The sequence below is a fragment of the Macaca fascicularis genome, chromosome 15 (assembly GCF_037993035.2).
Source record: "Macaca fascicularis isolate 582-1 chromosome 15, T2T-MFA8v1.1".
Classification (NCBI taxonomy): Eukaryota; Metazoa; Chordata; class Mammalia; order Primates; family Cercopithecidae; genus Macaca; species Macaca fascicularis.
Window position 1 is genome coordinate 103,496,695 of NC_088389.1, and position 26,107 is coordinate 103,522,801.

The 26,107-nt window shown below is 38.1% G+C and overlaps 1 protein-coding gene across 1 annotated transcript in view; it reads left to right on the forward strand.

The window, feature by feature from the left end:
- TMC1 (transmembrane channel like 1) overlaps positions 1–26,107 on the forward strand; it is a 180,290-nt gene that overhangs the window by 148,460 nt on the left and 5,723 nt on the right. The window contains exons 17-22 of the mRNA XM_065530686.2: positions 1,184–1,312; positions 10,220–10,287; positions 14,916–15,155; positions 20,672–20,797; positions 24,269–24,347; positions 24,449–24,500. Of these exons, the coding sequence (XP_065386758.1) occupies positions 1,184–1,312; positions 10,220–10,287; positions 14,916–15,155; positions 20,672–20,797; positions 24,269–24,347; positions 24,449–24,500 (694 nt within the window). The remainder of the gene's footprint in view (positions 1–1,183; positions 1,313–10,219; positions 10,288–14,915; positions 15,156–20,671; positions 20,798–24,268; positions 24,348–24,448; positions 24,501–26,107) is intronic.

Below are 26,107 nucleotides of genomic sequence, written 5' to 3' on the forward strand. Positions count from 1 at the left end.
GCAACAACACACACTGGGGCCTGGTGGTGGGTAAGGGAGAAGTGAGAACATCAGGAAAAACAGCTAATGCATGCAAGACTTAATACTTAGGTGATGGGTTGATAGGTGCAGCAAACCATCATGGCACATGTTTACCTATGTAACGAACCTGCTCATGTACCCCAGAACTTAAAATAAAAAATAGAGAAGACATAAAAAATTTAAAAAAATACACAATTCAGTGGGTTTGTAATATATTCACAGTTATGTATCCAGCATCACGATAGCATTTTGTTTTAAGAGCTTACAATATACCATTGTGCAGACATTTAATTTCTTTTATTTAATTAGTCTCCCAAGCATATTTGAATTTTTCCATTTTTAATCTGGAAGAGGCAGTACTTTCATGATTGTCTGTATAGATTTGTGCACGTGTGCGTATATTGCTGTCATAGGCATTTCTAAAAGTGGATTTTCTTGGTCAAGCTCCAAACACTTTAAAATGTGATGGATCTTAACAAATTTCTTCCCAACGTTGTGCCCAGTTTAACTTCCCCATCAGTTTATGCTCATGCTAGTTCACCACACTCACCAATATGAAGAAGCATGGATTTTGTATTTATCACTCTGTGAGGCAACAACTCATTGCTTTCATTTGCATTTTTATTATGTGGGGTTTAGGTATTTTTCAGTTTTAATGGACTGTTTGCATATATTCTTCTGTGAATTTTTAATTTGTGACTTTTGCTGGTTTCTTTATTTCTTTATTGGATTGCCCACCTATATTCATACTGATTTGTAAAAGCTTTTAATGTGTTAGCAATACTCACCCTCTATCATATATGTTGCAAGCACTTTTTCCACATTTGTCTTTCAAGTCTGTAAATAGTGCTATTCACCACATAAAATTTTAAACTGCTGTGTGGCCAATATTTTCCTGGTTTTGGTTCTTGTATTATGCTCATAACATTTCTCAGTAAGAAGAAAACTGTTGATTTAGTAAATGGGAAATAATTATTTTTAAAGTAATAAAGTCGGGGTGAAATATTTTTTATTTACTTGATATGACTAGTTGTTTTCTTCTTTTGCCATTAATTGCAGTCTTCAAGCCAATGCTTCTTTAGAAACATGACAGATTTAATACCAACACTAGGACCATTTGAAGACAGAGCTGTGTGTTTTAATAGAGATAATATCTCAACAGGAGTTTGTGCGGCTGACAGTCTCTGATGTTCTGACCACCTACGTCACAATCCTCATCGGGGACTTTCTAAGGGCATGTTTTGTGAGGTTTTGCAATTATTGCTGGTGCTGGGACTTGGAGTACGGATATGTAAGTATGATGTTAATTTTGCTCTTGTAACGTTTTTCCTTTGTAATTCATCATTTACACACACTATATAGGAGAAAGGCATCACAGAGTTTAGTGGATGGGATCACCTTTTTAGGTGCCAATAAATGACGACCAATGAGTACATTTATAATGCAGAGAAGGTCAGACTTGAGTATCATGGTTTACAATATTCTAGTAAAATTAGCACAAAATAGCAAAAGCAATGGACTTCAACTTGTTAGTTGAAATGTTGAACTCAGTAAATCTTGGCCCTGTAGCCCACCTTCTCCCTATAAAATTACTAGCATTTCTAGAAGCAGGGAAAGGTGGCTAATATCAACTGCATATTCTATTATGCCTTTGAATTCTACTAAACTCCTGGATACTATCGTGTGCCAGTCACTCTGCAGTAGATGGGGGGGATAAAAGGATTTGATAAATATGGTACTTGCTTCACAAAGTTCACAGTCTAATAAGAGCTTGACAGAGACACACGCAAGAGACTGCAGAAAGCTCAAGGAAGGCCTAGTTTGCTGTCATGCATCTGGCCAGTGGTGGAGCTGAATTCTGGAAGGGACGGCTTCTTTTCCTGAAACAACGGCTCGGGTTTCTCAGAACCACACTGGTACTGACTCCATCACCAGCTTTCCCTCTATGCTCAACCGCAGGTCCCCCAACAAAGTCTGAGGGCAACAGCACAGTCATCACTCAGTGACTAGCACGTCGCCTGGTTTCCACTGTACTCCTTTGCAGTCAAACTGGCTTCAGTCATCCCGGAAAATATGACCTGGGGGGTTGGTAGTACTCATTTGCTTAAAATCTTCCAGTGACTTCTCAAGTACTTAGAATGATTTCCAAATCCCTTTCTAGGCCTTCAGTACTCTGGATGATCTGCTTCTTTTCTTTCTTTCTCAAGTCATTTGCTACCACTTTTGCTCTCGCTTTGTAAAGTTCACAAACATGGGCTGCTTTTTAGGCTCAAACGCAAGACGGTCCTTGCATTTGTAATTGCTGTTTCTCCCGCAAGGGGTGCTGTTGCCCTAGAACTAGGAATGGCTGGTTTCTTCCTGTCATTAAAGACTCAGCTATTATGTTACCTCCTTAGAGCTCTTCTCTGACCACCTATTCTAACGTAGCTAATCAGGCACTGTTAATATTAACACACTGTTCTGTTTTCTTCATAAGATGTGCATCTATTTGACATTACTCTTGTAAAATGTACTCATGGTCTATCTCCCTTTGTTAGAATGGATACTCTATGAAAACAGAGGCCCTGACCTCTGTTATGTGAACTGTGCGAGTCACGTAGCAGGCATCATGTCTTGACTGGCTGTTTGAATGTTGGACCTCCTCATTTTTGCACCATCAAGGCAGCACTGTCTATTGCCAGAACTCTGCCTCCTTCGAAGCATGTGCCCATGGAGTCTCAGTGTAATGTTTTTGAGTTATTGAGCCAGTAATGCTTCTCTCCTCACCAGTGAGGGAATATCCTTTATAGCTGATCTTCTATCTCTTTTATATCCTGCCCTCTAGTCTCTGGATAAGTCCTACAGTTAGGACTGTTTTCAAGATTTCAGGCTAGGTCTGTCTGGCTGTCTGACTTTGAGATGGTACCTTTTATGAGGTCATCTCCATCACCCTCATTGAAAGTGCCTCCTCGGACTGGCCAAAAGCAGTTAGGTAATGCTCTTCGGTGAATGACAGTGAGGTAATGGCTATAGATACAGGATGCTCTTGTGTTGCTTTCCCATTCTTTGCTATGAGATATTCAGCTGGCTTGGTTTCATTTCTATTTTCCTTGCCTGATTCAGCTCCTCTGAGGCAGACATAAAAATTGCCATTTCTTCCTTAGACTATTGCTTGGCTTGTGCTTACCTTTTATCCCTTGGCTGCTTTCTTCTTAAGTGGCAGAAAACCTGACTGCAAATAGGAAGTCAATATTACATGACCTGGATGCATAAAAGCTGTAATTAAATGACTATAATTTATTATTTATTGACTGCTGACAGTGTTCCTGGGTTAGTACAAAGTACAGGAAAAAAGACAAGTTCCCGTTTTAGGTCACAGAGAAGGAATTTTCTCCCACGTTACCTTTGGAAGGCTCAAAAAAGCTCTGTCAGAATCAAAACAAGTGTTAAAACATTAATGATGGATGATGAATCTTTGATGTAGATCCCATTGTCATTGACTTACCAAATGGATAGCTTACATGGGTGAGGGCCTACTAGGTGCAAGCCATTATGAACAAACTCTGTGCTAGGTGGTAAAGGAATACAGAGATGTAGAAGATGTAGACTTACGTAGAGGTTGCAAATGTGGCCTGCAGGGTGGATTCAGCTAATGGTTATTTTTGTGTGGTATGCCCAGTGGTGGTGTTTGTTTTTGTTTCATTTTTTATGAGCTAATACTTTAAAATGAGAGTTTTTACATAAAAACACATGGATTTCTTGTTTTTCTTGAAAGGCTGGCAAAATTAAGTCTGTATTCCCACTAGGGAGAAATTGGCTAGAGTTGAGAAACCACCACCATCTGCAGTTGGGATATTCATTCTCCAGTTCCTCATACTCTTCACCACTCTTTTCTCTTGCAAACTCCCAATATCAATAGAGAAATCAATTATATGGCCCTTTGGAAGAGAAAGTGTGTGTGTGTGTGTGTGTGTGTGAGAGAGAGAGAGACAGGTGTGCATCAGTAGAAATGCAGACACGGAGGAGGAGACATTTGAACTAAGTCTTAAAGGATGATCTGGATTTCAAGAGATGAAAGGAAGAGTTCCTGGTGGAGGGACAAGTATAAGACAGGGTCCCAGAGCTAGACAGTATGGACAATCCAGGTATAAATTTAAAAAACTAAAATGAGGCTGTTTTAGAGCAGAAAAGGCTGATAAGAATGTTTCTCTGTTATTCTCCTAGACCTGCTAATCAACAATATGGTTTCAGAAAGTACCTGTCATGAAGGGAAGGACAACCTGAGATGGGCAGAGGAGATACTTGAGAATTCTGTCAGAAATAAAATATAAAAACATGATCCTTTCTGATACACACATGCACGCACATGTACACACACACAAAGAGCATTTTTGCTTCTGAATTACAAAAATAATGCCAGTTTATTGTAGAAAATTTGGAAAATATAACGAAGCTAATATGAAAATAAAAATCATATGTAATCTCTGCCACTAATGAGATTATTTGGATTGTTGAATCAAATAGTATTAGATAACAAGCACTACATATTTATATATAGTAACATAGATTTTTATAAATATACACATATATACATTTGTATATGTATATATGTATGTGTTTAAACAGATAGATAGTAGACTGATTACCTGCTTTTATTTTTTTTACCTAACAGTGATCATTTCCCAATACTATTAACTGTTGTTTTGTCACATACCTTTTAAATGGTTGTATAATATTCTGTATGTGGGTGTAGTGTAATTAATCTAATTAGTTTTAATTTGCTTTAAGTTGAACTGTCTAATTATTCTTATGATAATAAGTGTGATGACATTTCATTATATCTGTAAATAAGTATCTTCATAGATAAATCATAGTGGATGCATAAATTATTTTCTTATGATAAATTTCTCTGAGTTGAATTGCTCAGTCACAGAAGAGGGCTTTAAAAAAGTCTATTCATTTTTATTACAACAGCCTCTGTAGAAACTCTGCAGATTTCAGCATTAGATTCAGAGATCTATAGAATGCTAAAGTTAGGTGGATTTTGACACAAGCAATTGTAATGCTTGTATTTAACATGTGAAAAACTGCATCTGTGAATTGAAATGAGGTTCCTAAGTTTATGTAGCCAGAGAATAATAAGGACAATGAAGTACACTTCTGGACAAAAATGTTATGTTAAATGTACTGAATTATATACTGGCTCTATCTGAGTAAGTTGGGGTAAAAGGGATTGTGAATATTTTTCAAGACATAAATTTATGGTCATAGTGTTATCACAACAAACCTATGGAGATTAACTAAGGTGGGAACATTTCTGGCTTGGAGCAGATTGCTACCCCAATGTAAGTTAATGTAATGTAAGTTAATATCTCCCAAGGCTTCTCTGAGCACAGTTCTCAGTGTTTCAGAAGAGTTCATGGGGAGTAGAATAGTTTGTCCCTAGGAAGGATTTTAACTGCTCTAATTTAATACAAAGTGTGGCCTCTTGTAAACTCTGGGTTTTCTATAACAGTTCAATGCAGAATATCTTTATCTTTACTTCAGTTTTTGTTGACACCATTCTTACTATTTACCAACAAAGCAAGTAAAGAATATTCAGGAAGAAATAGAATTAGATTCAGGGCATGATGGGGTAAGGGGATGCTCAATCAACTCAGCATGGTGTTCACAGTTGCATTTTTCAGGTGATCACTGCTCACTTGTGAGAGCGGAACAGCAATGGGAGACTGCTTTAAAGTCTGATGAAGGGTGCTCAAGATTATCCATAAATAAGAGGCATATAATTGACTGACTACCTGAGTGGATTCCCAATCATATTACATTGTATTATGTTACATCTCAATGTACTGCTTATTTACTGCAATGTATCAGAAACTCTACAATGTACTTTGCATATATTATTCCATGTGATCGTACATATACAATAAGCAATGTACTGCTTATTTACAGCTATGTATCGGAAACTCTACAAAATACTTCACATATATTATTCCATGTGATCACACCAGCAATGCTGTGAGGTGGTATTATTGTTCCTACTTTACAGTAAACGGAGGTTTAGAGGATGTTAAATAATTGCTCAAAGACACATTGCTGGTTAGTGGTAGAGATAGGCCTGAAATTCGAGTCTCATCTCCTTCAAACCCATCAACCAAATTTCCATCATGTTGAATGTACACTGTAATGCTTGACTCTAGAAATTTTAAAAATTCTGCCAAAACTTGAATCATTAATGCACTAAACCTATGGCTTTTAGAACTCAAAGTGTTCCTAGGCTTAGGCAGCTACCTGTGGTAGAATGGAGTTAGGAAATGAACTGGGATACAGAATTAGAAGATCAATGGTTCTGTAGCTGGGAACGTGGAGATATTATACATCAGTTTGGGAAGGTAGCATGATAAAGAGTCAGGAAGAAATCATCAGCATCCCATAAGGGGTTGAGAACATGGGAACAGGAGCAATGCAGACTGCGTTTTAAGTGTTCCTTGAATACGTGGACAGGATCTGTCTGCAGTTAACAGGCTCCTACTCTCAACTAGGGTTGAAGTACAAAGCCTCAAGTGTTCAATCATCCTAGCAGACAAGGCTAGAGTTTGTCCTAGATCAGTGCTTCTGAAATTTGAGCATACGTCAAAATCCCCTGAGGACCTGTGAAAACAGCATTTCTGATTCAGTAGATCTGGGGCAAGGCCCAAGAATGTGCTTTTCTAATAAGTTCCCAGGTAATGCTGCTGACTCTCGTCTGAGGACCACACTCAAGAGCCACTGCTCTGGAGCCACAGCCCAGACCAGCTTGCAGCTCCAAGCAGAGTGATTCCAGCTGTGAGAAATGGGATTTATGTGGAGAAGGTCAGGCAACTCATGCCAAGACAGAATTAATTCTCTGTGAGATCCTGAATTGCATTTCATGTTATCCACAGGTTGGCAATCTGCCTCAAATAATGAAACTTGCAGAGAGAGAAGGGATAGTCCCAGGCTTTTTCTTTGTCCAGTGAGCACCACATGTCTTCCCTCTAGGTGGGTGACTGACCTAGCACATCACAAGCAAAGGTCCAAAAATTAAACAACATCATTTCCAATCTGTCGACTATGATAGACTTTAGCCCAAATCCACATGGGCTTTTCTGGTGCTGGCCCCCAACAATCTTACCAGGAATGAGCAGTCATTAGTGAATTTATTACACTTATCTCATTCAAATGATTTTATGATCTCAAAGTTCAAGAGAATCTGTTTTTTTCTTTTTCCCTAACCATCTTTTACCTTTGAGTTTTTTCTATTTTAGAGACAGACAAAATATATTGCAAATTGATTTATATTTATTAAAGTATTGCTTTAAAAATTAAAAATGTAATATAACCTAATGTTTAAAAAAGCCTGCCTCTAAAACAATGGGCACTGACTTTTATACTACATATGTGTAGTTTTTTGCCTTCTCATATGTTTTAGTTTTAAAATGAGAGCTTCTGTGTTTATTGCATAAGTTAAATTGCATTTCTAAGGTGTTTACAGAGAAGCAATTCTTTCACAACTGGGTCTGATTTTCAACCAGTAACATATTTTTAGACTAGAAAGGGATCTTAGAAATGAACTAGTTCAGAGGTTGGCAAACTTTCGCTGTAAAGGGTTAGATAGTAAGTATTTTAGCTTTTGCAAGCCATAGTGTCTCTATTATAATTGCTAAACTCTGTTGTTTTAGTACTAGTCATAGATAATATTTAAATGAATGAATATAGCTGTATTCTAACAAAAATTTATTTGTTAGAACAGGTGGCAGTCTAGATTTGGCACATGGGCCTTAGTATGCTGACCCTTGGTCTAGTTCATTTTTATTGATTTATGTGTCAGGAAACTAAGCCTAATGAGATAAGTGATGTGCCCAGCTCACCTAGCTAAGAAATGGTAGAGTGACGTCTAAAATTCAGGTTTGAATCCCAGTCAAATGTCTATTCTACAAATCCACTTGTTCCAGTATGGCCACCCTATGTCCTTTCTCTGCATCAGACCAATTTATAGATCAAGGAGGTTGTTCCTCCAGCTGTCTCTGCTGCAAACACGGCAGAAAGCTAGGGACCCTAGGATGTCCTTTATGCTTTTCTAGTCAACTAGTTATAAAATATTTCATCTCCAATGACCTTCTGGAGGTTTATGTGCTCGTGAGAGAGTGAAGAAAATAGACATTTAAAACATTGAGCTTTTTTCCACGTTCAGTAGTTTGGTGGGCTACCTCATGACATCATTCTAAGGAGGCAAAGGTTTAAGATTTGATTTTTAAACTGACATAGAGAAAGGCTGTTCCAAGGCCACAGGTGGGCACAGGCCACCCAAATGAGCATTTTTCAGATGTGTTCTGTGATCACACAGGGCTCCAGGGGAAAAGTACTGAAGATCATCCAGAGCAGGGCACTCCCCCAGAAGGAAAAAGACTCAGAGTTAATGTTCTCCAGATAAGAAACAATTCATTTTTCTCCACGAAGGTCACATTTTTTTTTTCATTGCTGATTTCAGAACAAAAATAGTCAACCAAACCTTTTTGTCTCTTGTGAACATTGCCCTTCTAGAAAATCTGCAAACTAGCAAAACACTTTGCAGCTGTCCTTCGACAGTATCTAGAATGATACTGCAGTTATCCAGGTCATCTTTGTTCTGTTTAATACACAGGACTCTTTGTTATTTCATTATGTATCATCCTATGATTTTACCTTGAGGGTTAACCATTCCTATTATGCCATACTTGCTGTTCTTTCCCTGAATCTGTTACAAGGCAGATTGTCACTATATCAGTCAAATAGGAGAGTAATACTGCCTTTTAGGAAAGTGATGAAGTTGAGGCCTGGATTCATGAGACTCTTGAGGCCAAGCATTTGAAAGTTGGGAATGGTTTTGTTGGAGTTCCAAATCAGGAACCAATTATATCTTCTTACAAATATATTTTTGAGATCTTGGGTTTGGGAGGAACAGAGGCTCTCTTGAGTCATCTTTGTGTGTGTGTGTGTGTGTGTGTGTGTGTGTGTATGTTGTGGAGAGAGTTGTTACGGGGATATGTGTGGTCTGAAGCACACCTGGAGATAACAGAATCTGAGCAGGGCTAGGAACCTGCGAGTGTCTTGGTCTCTTTTTCATGGTCTTCTTGGCCCTCTCATTTCATATTTGCTGCTCTCTTATTCCCTTATGACCAATTGGTCAGTCTCCTCTGATTCTCTATCCCAAATTAAATAAAAGCCAGTTTTATTGCCCTTGCTAGTTAGCATTAACTCCATTGTTAGAACCTCTTGTTAGGATGCCTAATGCATCACCAGGAAACCTTTGGGTGGGCCACCCTATCACAGTTTCCCACCTCCATCCTATTGCTTTTTGTGGCTCCTCTGCACAAAAAACAGCCTAGTGTTGCTGCCCTGAGCATGAAGGTTATTATCCAAGACATGGAGACTGGACATTCAACTGAATAACTTCTTAAGCTTTTGTTATATATATTTTTTGCTATATTTATTTTATGTTACAGTTAATTCACAATTTTGTTGAAAAAAGTTTTAATATGCAAAACTTAAAAAAGAAAAGGAAAACTATAGTCCATCACCCACATATAAGGTATGATTATCTTGCTGATTCTTTTCCAGTCTTGGTGTGTCGTTTCATATAGTTGATTAATGTGTGACTTTATATTTTTTGTTTAACATTAGTGCACAGTTTTTGCTCATGTATGTAAATATTCTTTCAAAATGATTGTAATTTGTTGCAATATATCATAGTATAAATATACTGTATATACATGACTAATGTTCAACACTTACATGGTTTAATCATTGCCTGTTAAAGTTTATCATCACATCAGATAATTTTATTAAGACAGATTCTAGAAGTTTTCTTACAGAGTCAAAAAGAATAAGATTTTTAAAGCTTTTAATATGCATTGTCAAATTGTTTTTCTCAAAGTTTGCTACAGTTTTTCCTTTTACCAGCAGTGTATAGGAGAGCCTGTCCTGCTACACTTTCAAAGCATTGAATGACAGCCTTTAAAAATGAGTCTCACTATGTTTAAAAAAAATAAGAAGGTGCTTTCTTTGTTTTATTTATCTCTGGTTACTTATCCTAGTGATTATTCTGCTATTGTTGCTGAAGGGAAGTAGCTGAAACACTAGCCATGCCTACACAGAACCACTTGCCTTTCAGTTTTGACCATGTGAGATGCTAACCCAATGAACATTGTGTCTCCTCTAGCCTTCATACACCGAATTCGACATCAGTGGCAACGTCCTCGCTCTGATCTTCAACCAAGGCATGATCTGGTAGGCCAGCTGTTGGACAGCTTATCACTTACAGAAAAGCCTCCCAGGTTATTTTGGCATAAAGCATTGAATCCTGGTGTTAGAGGAGAACACAATCGGTGTCTAACTCCATATTTACTTTCGCGAAGTGAATGCCTGTACATAGTTTCCTTTTGTTTTTTTCGTATCTTAAATGTCAGTCATCAAAGGTGTCTTTCTGTTTTGCAAGGCACTCCTTCATCAAGTAATGGGAGTCTGTGTTCTGGTTGGCAGATTTATTTGATGACTATATTTTTATATTTTGTGACACCAGGATCTAATATTAAAACATTAATAATTACATTACCACATGTTAAATACAAAATAAATTAACATAAGGCCTTTCTGAGAGACCGAGTTTATTTTTTTGTCACTACCAAATATATTTAAAATGTAACTTATAGCTACTTTTAAAAATAATACCTTATCAAATCCAATAGTTTATAGAGGTGAAACGCATGTATTAGGAAAGTCAAGGTAAAATATGATCTTCGTTTTGTAACTTGTTTAATCGGGCCACTGGAACATCAGAATTACTATTTTTTTTTTTTTTTTGATGTGTGAAGGGTTGTCATATCTTTTATCAAATAAAAGCATTCTCACTATAAACTTGACAGGTTAAGATGAGTCAATACAGTAGAAATCATTTTTGAGTTTAAGAGCTGAATCACGGACCACGTGTCTTGAAAATCTGTCACTTCAGATTTCCAGCCTATAAGCAGTTACAATAAGGCTACTTTATCCTGGGTATATGTGCCTAAGACAATATTATGCTACCAACCATACTATTGTCCTATTCACAAGTACAAGTATAGACTCAGTTTTTGAACAAGTTTCATATATTGTACAAATAGAGCTGTCCTGAATTATTAAACCTTTGGGTGCTGACAGACACTGGACCCGTCTGCAAATGCTAAAACTCTCTTGCTTCTGTCACACGAAGACCGCCCTCAAGGGTGCCATCATCTTGCCATGGAGACTGTTAAATTCCTGTGCCTGACTAGGTAAATCAATATGGAAAAGATGTTATACAAATATCGTTTCCTCCTTTGCCTGGTAGGTTTAAAAATCTAATTTTTATCCCCTTTCCAAAGTTTCCAAGTATGACTCACATGTCCAGACTCACTAAGGAAGGAAATGTATCTTTCATTTTCCAAGCAGGGAGGAAAGTTGAGGTGGCCCGAGGAATGTCTACTGACATGGAAGTAAAGGGAGCAGCTTCTGTGGGTTCTGAGTTTTCATTTCCTGGAGTTCAATTGGCTGTCATGGCAGAAAATGGCTATATGGCTATGGGAGTAAGGAGAAGCCACTGTTCTATCAGTGGCGTTTACACAAAGTGTCATAAATCCCTCAGCCTCGTGGTTACCATTCACACAGACATATGCTGCGTGTCGATTGTGTTCTTTCAGAGTTAAGACAACAAATTGGCCTAGAAATTTGTTTTTATTGTCAGAAAACCTGTTATAATGGCTGTCTTGATTGGTTTCACTTGTGATTTTGCAACTATTTTTGTCCACTACTGTTCGTATTGAAATTCTTAAATATCTAACATGTTTTTCCAGTTCTCTCATGGGCAGATCCATTATCAGAATCTCTGCACTGTCATTTTCTGTCTATTAATTCTTCAGACAGTGGTCAGGCTTGCTTCTGGCTAGTTTGAAGAGAATATTAGAATGGGATTGCATTTTTTGAGTATACAGAGATATTCACACACTTTCCAAAGTTCCAGAAGCAAACTGACCATTATTCTATTATTCACCTTCACGTCAATGCTTGGCACAAATACTCTTTTCCTAACCCTAGGAAGGTGATGAGGGAGGGGGATGTCATGTAGAGGGAGGTGTGGGGCAGGTGTAATGTAAAATTAGTAGGCTTACTCTGCACAAAGGTCCTCACACACAATTGTTCCATTATTTTGTGAAGCATGAGGATATAATGCCGGAGCTTAACCATTTTCTACAGAAACAATTAAAAAGGTACAGGGATTTTATATTCAATTCCATTGGACTGTGACTGGAGACATTGAATTACTGCTTTAGGAATTGCTGAGTAGTGGAGGTTACTTATGCAGATGTTATTAACATCAACATTTATAGATAAAATCCATTTTGCTATGATTTGGTTGAATGCTCAGTAACCTTTATTTACACACTTACAGTTTGAAATACATGTGATGGTTTCTGTGGTAATATTTTTAAATGATGAAAGCACATAATATCTTGATCATAGCAGGATATTGAGAAATGGCACAGAACATACAGTGAGAGAGAAAATGAGTTTTGGACATTGCTCCAACACTGCTTCATTGGGTACCCTCTGGCCAGGTTTATCACCTTTTTCTTCTCACCTTCTCAGTTGATCGGATGTGAATAATTTACCTGACATGTACATGTCACTGAAGTAATAAGGAGAGTTAAATAAAAGAAGCTTTCATTTTCTTTGATCTTCCTGGAAGAAAAGCATTTTATAATGCTAAAGTATTAAATGATTTTTACTGACAGATGACGGGATCAAGCCTGGGTAAGGGACTTAGTGGGCCGAGCTGATTAGTGATTCATGAGCAAAGATAGGATGAGCATTAAGATTCAGATATTATTATGCCAAGACTTATTTTTCTAGGTTATGGCTCTTGAGTTATTTGTTCAAAATGTCTTTGTGATATTTATTTTGAAATTTTGAAATTTATTTATAGATGCATGCACAAATAATAAGCATATACCTATGAACAATGTGCATGTATATAGGTACAAATATATGTGGTTTTAGGCAAGTCTCGATTTTGAATTATGTGCAAAATTATGTTTTAGAATTGATTAGGTTATGCAGCAATGAAACAACCTCAGAATCTTAGCAGCTCATAAAAAGAACATGTTCAATGTGGGGTGGAAGAAGAGCTTTGCTCTTCTTAACTTACCTTTGCTTTAGAGACCCGGACTGATGGAATAGGATCCATCTGAAACATTGCTATCACACTAGCAGAGAACGAAGAGAAGGAAAAACCACACAGGGCTTTTAAAGCTTCTACCCAGCAGTAAGGGCCTAATTTCTTTTCATACTTTATTGGCCAAAACAAGTGATGTCGCCACCTGATTTTTAGAAAGACTCAAAGTGTATTACATCAACAAGTATTGGTATTGGGGGATATAATCCGGTGCTTTGCAATTCTAACCCATTAGCTGGGACTATCACTTGCTTACTTGCTCACTTTTTTGGCGTTCCCTCTCTCTTGCTGTCCTGTAACAAAAGTATACTGTATTGTTTTAAAATCTATCCTCCCATTAGAAAAAAATAGTTTAACTTCCTACAAAGTCTTTGTTCAATTCATTATGGTAAAATATCATTCAGATCTATTGCTTGAAATCTTGTCAACAAGACAGCCCAAATTGTGACAATATTCCACTTTTCAAAGAAATGAGTTAACCGGGTTGGCAAAAGTTCAATTATAGCGGAAACTAATTTCTTCATTTAAATTCAAAATGTCTCTATAATGAACCAAATTTACATTGGATTGGCTAAACAGCTATTCAGGGAGAACAAAATGCTAAACCTAGTTAGAAATGTTGTGGGTTTCATTATAGATAGAACAGTTTAAAAGACAGGGCTCCCCTTACATTTTTAAAATAAGTGCACATGTATCTTCTTCTGATTTTGAGATAACAATGCTATTTGTATTGATTTATGGTGCTAATGAATTTTCTCATCCAAGAAGAGTGAAACTTATTTTGTTGAAGTAATCAACTAAGCCATCAAGTAAAAGTGACCACACCAAAGTGGTTCCTACCTAAAAGTAGTATTTTAAAATACTTATAAAAATTCAGATGCACAAAGCAGAGAATTCCCAAGACAAGCTACAGAAAGAAAGTAAACAGATAAACTAAATTTAAATAAATGTGTGGAATTTTCATCTCAAAAACCTATAATCTAGTTATACATTTTCAATAAAACCCTATTTTAGGAGGCATAAATACATCATTGCAATTGGCTTTAAAACACCATATCACCTACAAAGAGAAAATGATCAACATCAGAAAGAGAAAATTTATTTTAATTTTTTTCTTTCATTAAGCAAAAATTTTTTTCAGTTGTAAAGTCATGGCCTACTGCAACCTTGACCTCCTGTCATTAAGCAAAAACTAATTATTCATTACAAAAGTGATTAATTCAAATGTACAGTTTATTTGAGTAGAAGAAGTGACTTTAAGGGTTAATTATTTTTAACAAGTTATATTTATAAATATATTAGTCAATGGTATAAGTGTTGGGGAAAGTTTATTTTAGAATTAGAAGAAAGAAGTAAAACAATTGTAAATATTGTTTACCCTGTTGTAGTTTAAATTCACTAATGACAGTAGGTTTAGTTAATTAACAACATTCTTTCTATGAAATAATTATGATATGCAATTCCTACAATAATGGGGAAAGTGGCAAAATGTGTTTAGAAGTTGGAAATAGATAAGTGCAGTTTATTTATGAAAAGGGTTTGTGTGGTTGAAAGTAGCAGTGTATTTTCTGCCTTTGGAAAAGAAGCCTGATGTCAAATAAACAGGAGCAGTGTGACTTTGCTATGCAGTAAAGACTCAAAACTGAGCAGAGTTCTGTTTTCTTTCTAGGATGGGCTCCTTCTTTGCTCCCAGCCTCCCAGGCATCAATATCCTTCGACTCCACACATCCATGTACTTCCAGTGCTGGGCCGTTATGTGCTGCAATGTTCCTGAGGCCAGGGTCTTCAAAGCTTCCAGATCGAATAACTTCTACCTGGGCATGCTACTGCTCATCCTCTTCCTGTCCACCATGCCTGTCTTGTACATGATCGTGTCCCTCCCACCATCTTTTGATTGTGGTCCCTTCAGGTCTCTTTTTGAAATTTGACTCAGGCATGATGTTCTTTCAGGGATGGAGGTGGGAATGGCCATTCATTGTATAAGCTATTTTTTTTTTCCCCAAACAATGGCATTTTTGGTTGGTGGAAATGAGATCCCGGCTGGGCGCAGTGGCTCACGCCTATAATCCCAGCACTTCGGGAGGCTGAGGCAGGTGCATCACCTGAGGTCAGGAGTTCGAGACAAGCCTGGCCAACACGGTGAAACCCCATCTCTAACAAAAATATATAAATTAGCCAGGCGAGATGGTGGGTGCCTGTAATCCCAGCTACTTGAGAGGCTGAGGCAGGAGAATCGCTTGAGCCCAGGAGGCGGAGGTTGCAGTGAGCTGAGATGGCACCACTGCACTCCAGCCTGGGGGACAAGAGCAAAATTCTGTCAAAAAAAAAAAAAAAGAAAGAAAGAAAGGAAGGAAAGGAAGGAAGGAAGGAAGGAAGGAAGGAAGGAAGGAAGGAAGGAAGGAAGGAGAAAAAAAAGGAAAAAAAAAAAGAAATGAGATCCTTTGGGTATTCAGGTTCAATAGGTGACGTGGAGATTCTTTGGCAAGTTCTATCTACTTCCTCATTTGGGAATCATAAAAGAGAAAATACTTTATACTTTTCCAGGCTCTGCCTGGGTAAAATATGTATGGTGAATCTGAGCTGTTTCCACCTTAGGGAATAGCTAAGAGCAAGGTCTGATGACACTGGTCTGGGTGTGAGTTTACCTGACTCTGGGCCGTCACATCCAGACATGGTCAGCTCTCACTACTTCTCTTGTGCATCACTACCTTAGAGGGAGAGAGAGAGAGAGAGAGAGAGAATACCCCACATTTTACCTAGGAAAGAGAATTATTACTAAATACTAATGAGCATAAAGAGCGCCAATTTATTATCCAATTTGCCACATGCTAGTGAAAAAAATTAAGGCTGTTCCACATATATATTCTCTCCCAATTATCATTCAAGTCAGGAATCAAGAGTCACAACGGCTCCTTGTATATTTAGAGATATACATTTCTACAGTTCTCTATGACAGAGCTCTCTTCTCCCTATGACACATATCAGAAAACTAAGTCCCTGGCATCTGGAGGATGAGGTTTCTTTCCCTAAAGGGGCTTAGAAATGAATCTACCAGAAGTTCTCCCAAAAATCTCTGCGTGTTGAGTCACTGGCCAACATGCACTTGAACTGTTTCTCCTTTTCAGTGAAGGAAATGAGACTGTAAAAAGCCATGTGAATGATATACATGATGCTGTAATGACCACATATAATTCCCCCTTTATGTTGTCAGATCTAAGTTATTTAATTAAAGTCAAAAGGTTCATTGCCGACAGACTAAGTATATAAGAGACATTTTCACTCTAACAGTAGTCTGAGTTATTGCTTTGCCGGAAAACAAGAAAATGTTAAGCCAGCTGATTGAGTTAAACTAGCTGGAGCTCTATCTACTCATCAAACTGATGTTGAGAAGCTCTGTTAATTCCATTGTGTGTGTGGGTGGGTGTGTGTGTGTTTCCAAGTGGACTGAAATAAATAATGCAGACAGTGACATCTGGAGACTAAATATGAAATTACAGTCTTGATGGAGACATTTGTCTCAATAAATCCCTAACCAATCTCGGAGTACAATGCCATTCAAAGGCTTTAGTTAATTGCAAATTATTCACACAACTGGGAAGGGGTATCTCTATGCTATTTAGATTTTTTTTTTCATGTCAGTTTCCTCACTTTGGAGCCAAAGGATGTTTACATTGTTTATTTGTCTGGACTTAAAAGTTTGAAAGGATTGTCCTGCTGTAGAAATGAGGTGAGAATGCTTGTATTAGTGGGTACCTCATAGCATGTCATCTTTATGAAACCTGAGTTTTAGGTGATTTGCTTAACCTTCCTAGCGAAGGTTGTCTGACTCTATCTGGATCTTGGGCAAACAGCAATTTAGGAAATATAAATTTGAACCAAGTTACTGGAGGTAACACAGTGATGGCTAGTTGCTTTCCAGTGTAGGGAAGTTTTCAGGTAAGATGGCTATAGTGCATTTATCCATTCAGTAAAGCAATGTGATGAGATATTCTAGTTTGTCTGGTTTTGTAAGACCTGGCTAGAGAGGGTAAATTTTCCAAGAAACTATTCCAATAGGCTAGTAAGTGGATTTGTCTTAAATAGTTGACAATTTAAAAACTATTTATTTGATGTCCAGATGAAGGCAATTCTAATTGTTCTATAGCATTTCCTGACATTTGATGTTTTCTCCCATCTATGTCAATAATTCTGAACAATTTATAGTTCTCTAGGTTTTTATACACATCCCTGCTTACATTATGACAATTTTATTTTTTCATGTATTTTCATCTTACTGCAAAGATAATATGTGTTTATGCTAGAAAACCTAAACATTGTAGAAATATTTTTACATGAAAAGAAGCGTGGTCCGTAATCTCGAAAACCTGAAATAACAATGTTTTAGCATTTTATATTCTGGTTTGCCTTTTACACATAATTTTTCATAACTGAGCTTGTACTGACACAGGATGTTTCTCAGCCCCTTCGCTGGACTCACAGAGGGCGCCCTGTCTACTCGCCCTGCTGTGCTAAACCCCTTGTGGGAGGAAGCATGTGGGCAAGCGAGTGCGGGATCTGGCCAGACACACCGGGCACTGACACAGGAGCAAGCTCCATGTGGGGCCTGTGGCCAGACCAGGTGTGTCACCTTGAGGAGAATGCAACGGTGCCCAAGTGAGGGTGCCTATGACCCCGAAGTCCCAGAGGCAGTGTTACAATGCTTCCTGAGTCCCACCATCCTCAGCCTGATGGATGGCAGTGTGTTAGCAGCTCAGTTGGCTCCTTGCCTCATCACGTGGGGCAGCTGCCCTCCACCATAGAAGGCAAAGGGCCAGTGTGACAACCTTTCCTGGGTACCCACATTCAGTGGGCCCCGAGCTCTTGTCCAGCGTCCAAGAAGAATGAGGTCACATGGATTATTGAACGATGGTGAAGACGGATAATTTTATTGAGTAATGAAACTGGCTTTCAGCAGAGAGGGGAGCTGGAGAGGGGCCAGGAAGGGCAGGTCCTCTTCCCCAAAATCAGGTTGTCTCTTCCCTAAAGTCAGGCTGTCTCTACCCTCTACCAACCAACTGAGTCTGTGGTCTTTCTAGGCACAAGATGGACAGTGTGTGCTGATTGGTTTGTGAGTGTGCAAAAAAGGTTAAAGTGAAGACATCACTCAAAGGTAGACATGACAGTGTAGAAAACCAATTAGGAAAGGGTAGGTATATGTAAAATAGGTGAAGGGTGGGGTTGAATCAGAGGAAAGTGCACCAAACAGGAAGACAAGTTCTCAATCCGGTCTGAGGATTTAACTTGGAGTTTGGCTTTCAGGCTTTAAACTGTCTTTGGCTTGGAGGTGGCATTTCACCAGGTACCTGCCCCTATCTGTCTAGGCATTTGGCTGCCTTGTGTTGCTATCAGTATACTAGGTGCAGGTTTTTAGTATTAAAAGTTAAAATTATATTGTGACGCTGCTATTATATTGCTCATTTGCAATCATACTTTATGCATCTATTTTTCTTAGTAGTTTAGCTGACTTCTAGAGATTGGGGATAGAGCATTTCCATCTCTGTGGGTCTAGACACAGTAAAGTGCTGGTCAATAATTTGAATGAATGAATGAATAATGACTGCTTATTGTGCACTAAGCACTAGAGGAGACGCAGGGGTAAGTCCATGCACTAAGCATTGATTCTGGTCCTGTGGCACTTACCACCCAGCTGGGAAAAAAGACCTCTTCATAAGCTGTTCTAATCTAGAGTGGTGCTATGCCTACAGCAGGACTATGGATAGACAAAGACAACTGGAAAAATAATTCTGAGAATATTGTGTAATAGCACACTTTGGCTAACCTGGCAGGAGAAGACATTGCCAGGGATTTGTAGATGCTTCCATAATTTGTATGTAATTAAGATATCTGGACTCCTTTCTTTGGTAAAAAGCCTGACCTGAAAAAGGTACACAAGAATCCCCAGGGACCTAGTAACTTTGCTTTGGGTCACACTAAATGCTGAGAAGGCCTTTGTGGGTAGGGATAATTTCATAAAATTTGAATCCCCCACTCTAACCTCATTCATCAGCTATGACCTGAGATGCTGGAGAAGGGAGGATAGATGGTCTTATCTTTTTTGGTACTTTTAATTTATCTGCTTATCCTGTATTCCATCTGGCTGGGGCTGTTGAGGGGTATGAACAATTAGAATGGAATGGTGAAAAATAAAACTTGTTGGAATAGGGAGTTATAATCTTATATTGCTTGTAAGCTTCATTCCCTCTTATGTATCATAAGTGTTGAAAATTAGTGTGTAGATCTTTAATTTGTGAAGCAAACCTTGTACCTCTGTAGTGCAATGACTACTGGCAAAGTACTTGGAGTCGCTCTGTCTGCTGGAAGATAGTATTGGTTAGACCAGGAGAAAAAAACCATAATCTGGGACTTGTGTGTCGTTGTTATTTAGTAGTTGAAAGTGCTTAAAGATTAAAATACAAAAGCAAAACTAAACATTGTATTAAATGTTGCACCAACATTTATTCTGATGATGCGTACAATTTGGTGAAACCCAACCCAAATCTCTTTTGAAAATTACATCTTTTCATAGTAAAATCAGTATGCATATACAGAGAAAACAATGGTGTAAAGAATATCATGAATATTATGGTACAATTCTAGCTCTTCCTTAGTAAGTCAAGACATCCTGTTCTCGTTTTTCTAGTTTATAGGAGCTGATACTTGCCTTCATGGATCTGCGCAGTGGAGCTAAGCTGGTATTCATTAGGGCCTGTCCAGGAGAAGAAACTGAGAGGGAAAGAACCCATGATTCGGTGTGGTTACCTTACCTATTAACATATCTGATGAAGGAAGTCTGGTGGAAAATAAGATGGAAGCTATTGCATGGAAAGAGATATTGGATTATATGTGGATTTTATTCCACTGGGCTATTCCTTGTTCTCATTTCCAAGGCTAATTAAAAATTGAGTACACTGTTTACTTAGCTCAAAGAGAGTGTTCTCCTACAAGAGCAGCTGACTGAGAGGCAGACTTATAAGCTATTTACAAAATGTATTTCAATCAAAATCTTAGAAATACAGTTTTAAAAAAATCTTCTCCCAAAAAGATGAAATGTGGGTAGGGATAATTTCATAAAATTTGAATCCCCCACTCTAACCACATTCATCAGCTATGACCTGAGATGTTGGAGAAGGGAGGATAGATGGTCTTATCTTTTTTTTTCCCCTAACTACTTTGACTATATGTTTATATTGGGATCATATTTATCGTATCTTACCCATATATTGACTACATGAGGTCAAAGTGTCAGCAGTTGTAGCTAAACATCAGATTCCTAACCTGAAAGAGGACCTAAGCAGTAATTGAGAAAGATTTCCAGTTTTCTTGCTTTAACCATGGTTTTTCCATACCTTCTTGATAAACTTCTCTCCCCCTTTTTAATTCCCCCAGTGGCAAAAATAGAATGTTTGAAGTCATTGGAGAGACGCTGGAGCATGATTTCCCAAGCTGGATGGCGAAGATCTTGAGACAGCTTTCGAACCCTGGGCTGGTCATTGCTGTCATTTTGGTGATGGTGTATGTGCTTTCCCTCCTCATAGAAAGAGCCTTTGTGATGTTCTTCCTGGCTGCTTTTACATTTCAGCTTTTTCAGCTCTTTCACTCTCCCTAAGGGTTGTGCTGTAACCTATCCAAATGCAACACTGATTACATGGTGGTGAGAGGCTAAAATTCATGAGCCATATTCTGATCCTATTGGATGTAATTCACAGCCATCTGCATCTGTCTTTGCTTCCCCAGGATTATAAGATTTGTTCCCAAGTAACCACAATAATTATCCGTAAACAGCTAAAGCAAGGAAAACATAAATGCTAAATGCTAAATCTAATCGGTACGTTGAGCTTCCCCCAACAGCCCGACCTCCACCTCTTGTTCCATAAAGCAGATGGCTGTGAATATACAGAAATAATGAGCCTCTAAGTTAATATTCCCCTTGGGGGCCCTATAAACTATATTTTAGGGTCAAGGGCTTAAAGGGTCTTAAAAATTTCCCTGTCCTTGTTGTTAGAGGGCCATCAATAACAGTATGTTCACGATAATAGAATCAGAGGACCAGAGCATCTTGGGAAGTTTCTGTAGTCTATGCCTTCAAAGTCAGAAGTGATTTCCAAAGGGGAACTTGTCAGATGACTTTTGTTTTCATATAACTTTCATTGGCTTCTGACTCTTGGCCACCACAGATAAATTTACATTCTAAGTAAAAGTATAGACTTGCTGTGGAAGAGCCAAAAGCAGCGTCCATCTCTTCCTTTCAGTCCCTGAGTGCCTCCTACATAGAATGCCTGGAGCTGCCACCACTCAGTCAGGGGGTAAATATTAAACAACCCCAGGAACACGTTAAGAACAAAGTTGATGCAAAGGATTTGGTTCATTTAAATAAAGGTAAAACGAGGAAATCTCAGGGAGAAAACTCCCAGTGGTTTGCAGTAAATGAACAGGGATTCTGACCCAGTTATTGTCATGATCACAAGCCACATAAAGTAGTGAGGGCAGGTTTATCTTCTTCAATTTTATAACCTAAGAACTTGATTTAAAGAAGGAAAGCGATTTTCTCTAGGCAAGAGAGAGAGTAAAATGGTCACAGAAGGACCTAAAGCAGATCCTTTGACAGTAAATCCAGTGCTCACTTCTTTATACCAAGAGGCTTTCTGTGAGGGAGAGCTAATAACCTGTGGGGATAATTAAACAGTAAATCAGATTACCATTATATATTACATAACCTTGATAATGGAGTGCTATTAAGAATCTGATAGTAAATCTCTGGCACAGATGCATTAGAAAATGACCTACTGAATGCAGCATGTTTCACCAGATGGTCTTTGAAACGATTTTCTTTCTCTACATGTCCATGATACAGTGGCTTCTGAGAGCATGTTAATCAGTATCCTGTGGCCTTTGAGAGTCAAGGCCTTTTAGTGGTATGAGTGAGGTGTTGTTTAAAACACACACACACACAATGTAAACATCAGATTTTGTTACCATATTCTTAATTTATTAAGAGACATGTTTATTTTTAAGTGAAGGAGTGACATTGTTCAAATGCCTTAATCCAAAGATCTAGCAATCGGTGCTAAGAGTGTTTAAAAGGAATTAACACTGCCTTTGTTTCAGGTACTATTTACACACTGACTCGTTTAATTCCCATAACAGCCTTGAGAAGTTGGCTTCATTAATCATACTGTCAATAACACATTGAAGTTCTGCCCCAAGTCAAGTGACTAATAAGGGGAATTTAAACTCGTGTCTTCTCCTTCACGCTAATTTCCTACACTCACTTGCAGCACCAAACAGGGATCAGAATCAGTGGGAATTTCAGATGGGCTGAAAGCCACTTGTCTGAGATGGTATAGACCCAGGGTCATCACACTTTTCCTAATTAGAGGGCCAGAGGCAAATTAGGCCAAGAGGCAAAATTGAGGATATTAATTAAGTAATTACTCATATAACCATTAAAAAAACCGAAAAAACCATTCTTAATTCATGGGCCGTACAAAGCAGTCTGGCAGTCATCTGCAGCCTGCAGGACCTAGTTTGCTTTGATCTGGACAGCCTGGAGGAAAGCTGGCCCTATGCACGTGTCAAATAGGTATACTGAAAGGTTGATTGTGGCTCTGAGGTTCTGATTTAAAACCCAGATTTTAGCTTATTACCGATTAGATTTTTTTCAAATTCTGAGATCTCCTCTTCTACTTTATGAGGCCCATACAATTGGCTTAGCTTTTTATTACCTTTAATTAGAGAACTGTACTAGTATTTTGAATTTCCCCCAATGGATTTTATTATATCAACCTGGATGGCTTTTGGGTATGTAAGCAGAATTCAGGTTAGTTCTCTGCAGGCAGTTTCATTCCTTTGGAGACTAGAAAAAGATTTGCGAGGAATACTTATTTAATGGGCATTACAAGGCAGAAAATCATGGTGGATAAATAGAGAATTCCAGAACTTGAAAGGACTTGTGAAATCTTTGAGTTCATCCTCTGAATCCAGGAACTTTTCTGAGAAAATCCTTATAATACACCACACACACACACACACACACACACACACACACACACACACTTTTATTGAGTACCTATTTCATGCCAGATATTGCCCTGCATGCATTTATGTACGTAATTTTAGTTAAACTCCCATCCCTCATGTAAGAGACAAACAAACTCTGCCAAACCATATCAATAATTGTGTTGCTAGCACCAGATGGCTCATAAAGGATATTGTCTTTCATTTTTGGGAGTAAAGGAAATGTGTTCAATATCCAGTTATTTGCAGCAAAGAGTGATATAAGTTACCTTTTTTACTGCATTTTTTCTTTGTTTGTTTGTTCGTTTTGCCTTAAGTGAAGATAAGCATATTTATTTTTAACAGAATTGTCTGGCTAGAATTTGCCCTTTCTAGAATGTAAATGTCATTTAAAATCCAAGAATATTCCTTTATACAACATTTTCTTTTTGAGGGAGAAAGAAATGCAAACAATACATTCTACCGAAAAAAATTCCATGTTCATTATCTATGCCTATGAGGATTATATTCTTAGCTGCAAAGGCCAAAGGACGAAATTTAAGGCAGAAAGTCGTTTTCCTTTTTGTTCGACATATTCCCTAAGCTGCAGTAGGTTTTCCATTCTCTGGAATGTCATTGCCATCCATTTAAAATGCTACTTTCAATTACGATTTAAACTGGTGTTAATACATTTCCAGGAAAAAGCTAATATTAGGCAGTGTGAAATAGCAGACAGAGCAGGCTGTGGATCAGGAGCCGTGGGCCCCAACTTGCCAACTTCACCCCAGCTTCATCCCTGTGTCATCCTGAGAGTGTCTCTTTACCTCTCTGAACCTCAGCTTTTATCTGTAAGACAAGAGATTTAGAGTAGAAAACAGCTTAATGTTCATTCCCATGCTGATATTTCATAATTTACTTAATGTAAATTTAAGAAGTATCTTGGGGAACTGAAATATACCCTAAATTGTATTTTTTTTCTTTTTAATTTAGTTTGACCATCTATTATCTCAATGCTACTGCCAAGGGCCAGAAGGCAGCAAATCTGGATCTAAAAAAGAAGATGAAAATGGTAAGATACAATTTATTTCATAGAAATATTACCTTTATTAATGTCAAGTAGTGGAAAACACTGAGAAATCTAATTTTTTTCCCTTATATTTTATTGTGTAGCAAGCTTTGGAGAACAAAATGCGAAACAAGAAAATGGCAGCTGCACGAGCAGGTTGGAGATATGTTTACATTTGTAATTTTTCTTTTTCTTTTTCTTTTTTTTTGGCTTTTTCTCCATTGGATGGTGAGTGGCATTATTGCCACGAGCAAGTCATTCCACAATCCTTACCTTCCACCTTTTTAGCCCTTCTCAGGCATCACATTCAGGGGATTTGGTTACTTTCTGTTGGGAGGGAAAAAAGAGAAATGAAAATGTGGGTGTGTAAACTTGGCAGTAGTGATTTTTAAAAGTGACCTTGAAAATGCACAGAAAATGAAGAAATCCCCCGTATAGTCATATACAAACAGCACACACAAATGCAGATGCTCTCCTGCCCATGTTGACTATTTTCATACATGGAAGGATATGGCGAGAAGATCCCAAGAGAGTCCTCTGGGCTTTCCACCACTGATTGCCAGAAGCTCTTTCTAATCCATTAAACTTTCTTTTTTGAAAAACCTCTTTAATTTTTAAAATACTAGAGTAAAGCCAACTTCTAGTTGCCAAAATTAATAATATGCTTTGAGTTCCCCATGGAAAGGTGATACCTAAGAACTTTAGTGAAAACTTTTTCCAACTTTTTCCTCAGTCCTAACTTTAAAACTCTTTATATTAGTAGGACTGTGTCCCCACTGTAAGTAATAAAACACTCAAATTGGTTTAATTAAGAAATAGCAATTTATTTGACCATAGAAATATAGGGAAATGGTATTTTTTTATTTTTATTTTTTATTTTATTTTATTTTATTTTTTTTGAGACCTGGTCTGGCTCTGTGGCCCAGGCTTGAGGGCAGTGGTATGTTCTTGGCTCACTACAGCTCCAACTTCCCAGGCTGAAGTGATCCTTCCTCCTCAGTCTCCTGAGTAGTGGGGACTACAGGTGCACACCACCATGGCTGGCTAATTTTTCATTTTTGTGTAGAAGTGAGGTCTTGCTAACTTACCCAGGCTGCTCTCAAACTCTTGGGCTCAAGTGATCTCTTTTTGGCCTCCCAAAGTATTAGGATTACAGGCATGAGCCACTGTGGCCAGCCTTCAGTATTGCGGGATCTGGCCAGCAGCCTGCAATGCAGCAGGGCTCTCTCTTTGTTCCCAGACAGATCGGCAGGTCAAGAAATAATAGACACACATGAGATAGTGAAAGCTGGGTCCAAGGGGGTCACCACCTTCTGGTCCCACAGTGCCAACAATGCACTGGATATACCAACATTTATTAAGTTTAGTGAGGGCGGGGGAAGGTTAGTGAGGGATTTAGGGTCATTTGATTATGAGGTGAGATGGTCACATGTGGATGAAGTAATTGTTTAACATAACATCTGTATGCAGAAGTACAGTATACAGAGGTAAGAATTTACAATATAGTGTGTGCATCAGTAATTTCTAACAGAGCCTTAAAACGGAAACACAGTCTTTCCATAACCTATGATTAGCAAGATATTAATCAGCAGTAACAGTTGCAGCAAGAGCTGGTTACAAACAATCCATAGAAACAGGATGTGAAGCTAGACAACTGGTTAGACCAGAAATTCTCAGAAGGGAGTATACCTTAACCCTAAAGAGGCCTAGCAGAGCCGTGGCAAGATGAGGGCATTCATAGCCCTATCTTATCCATATCGATA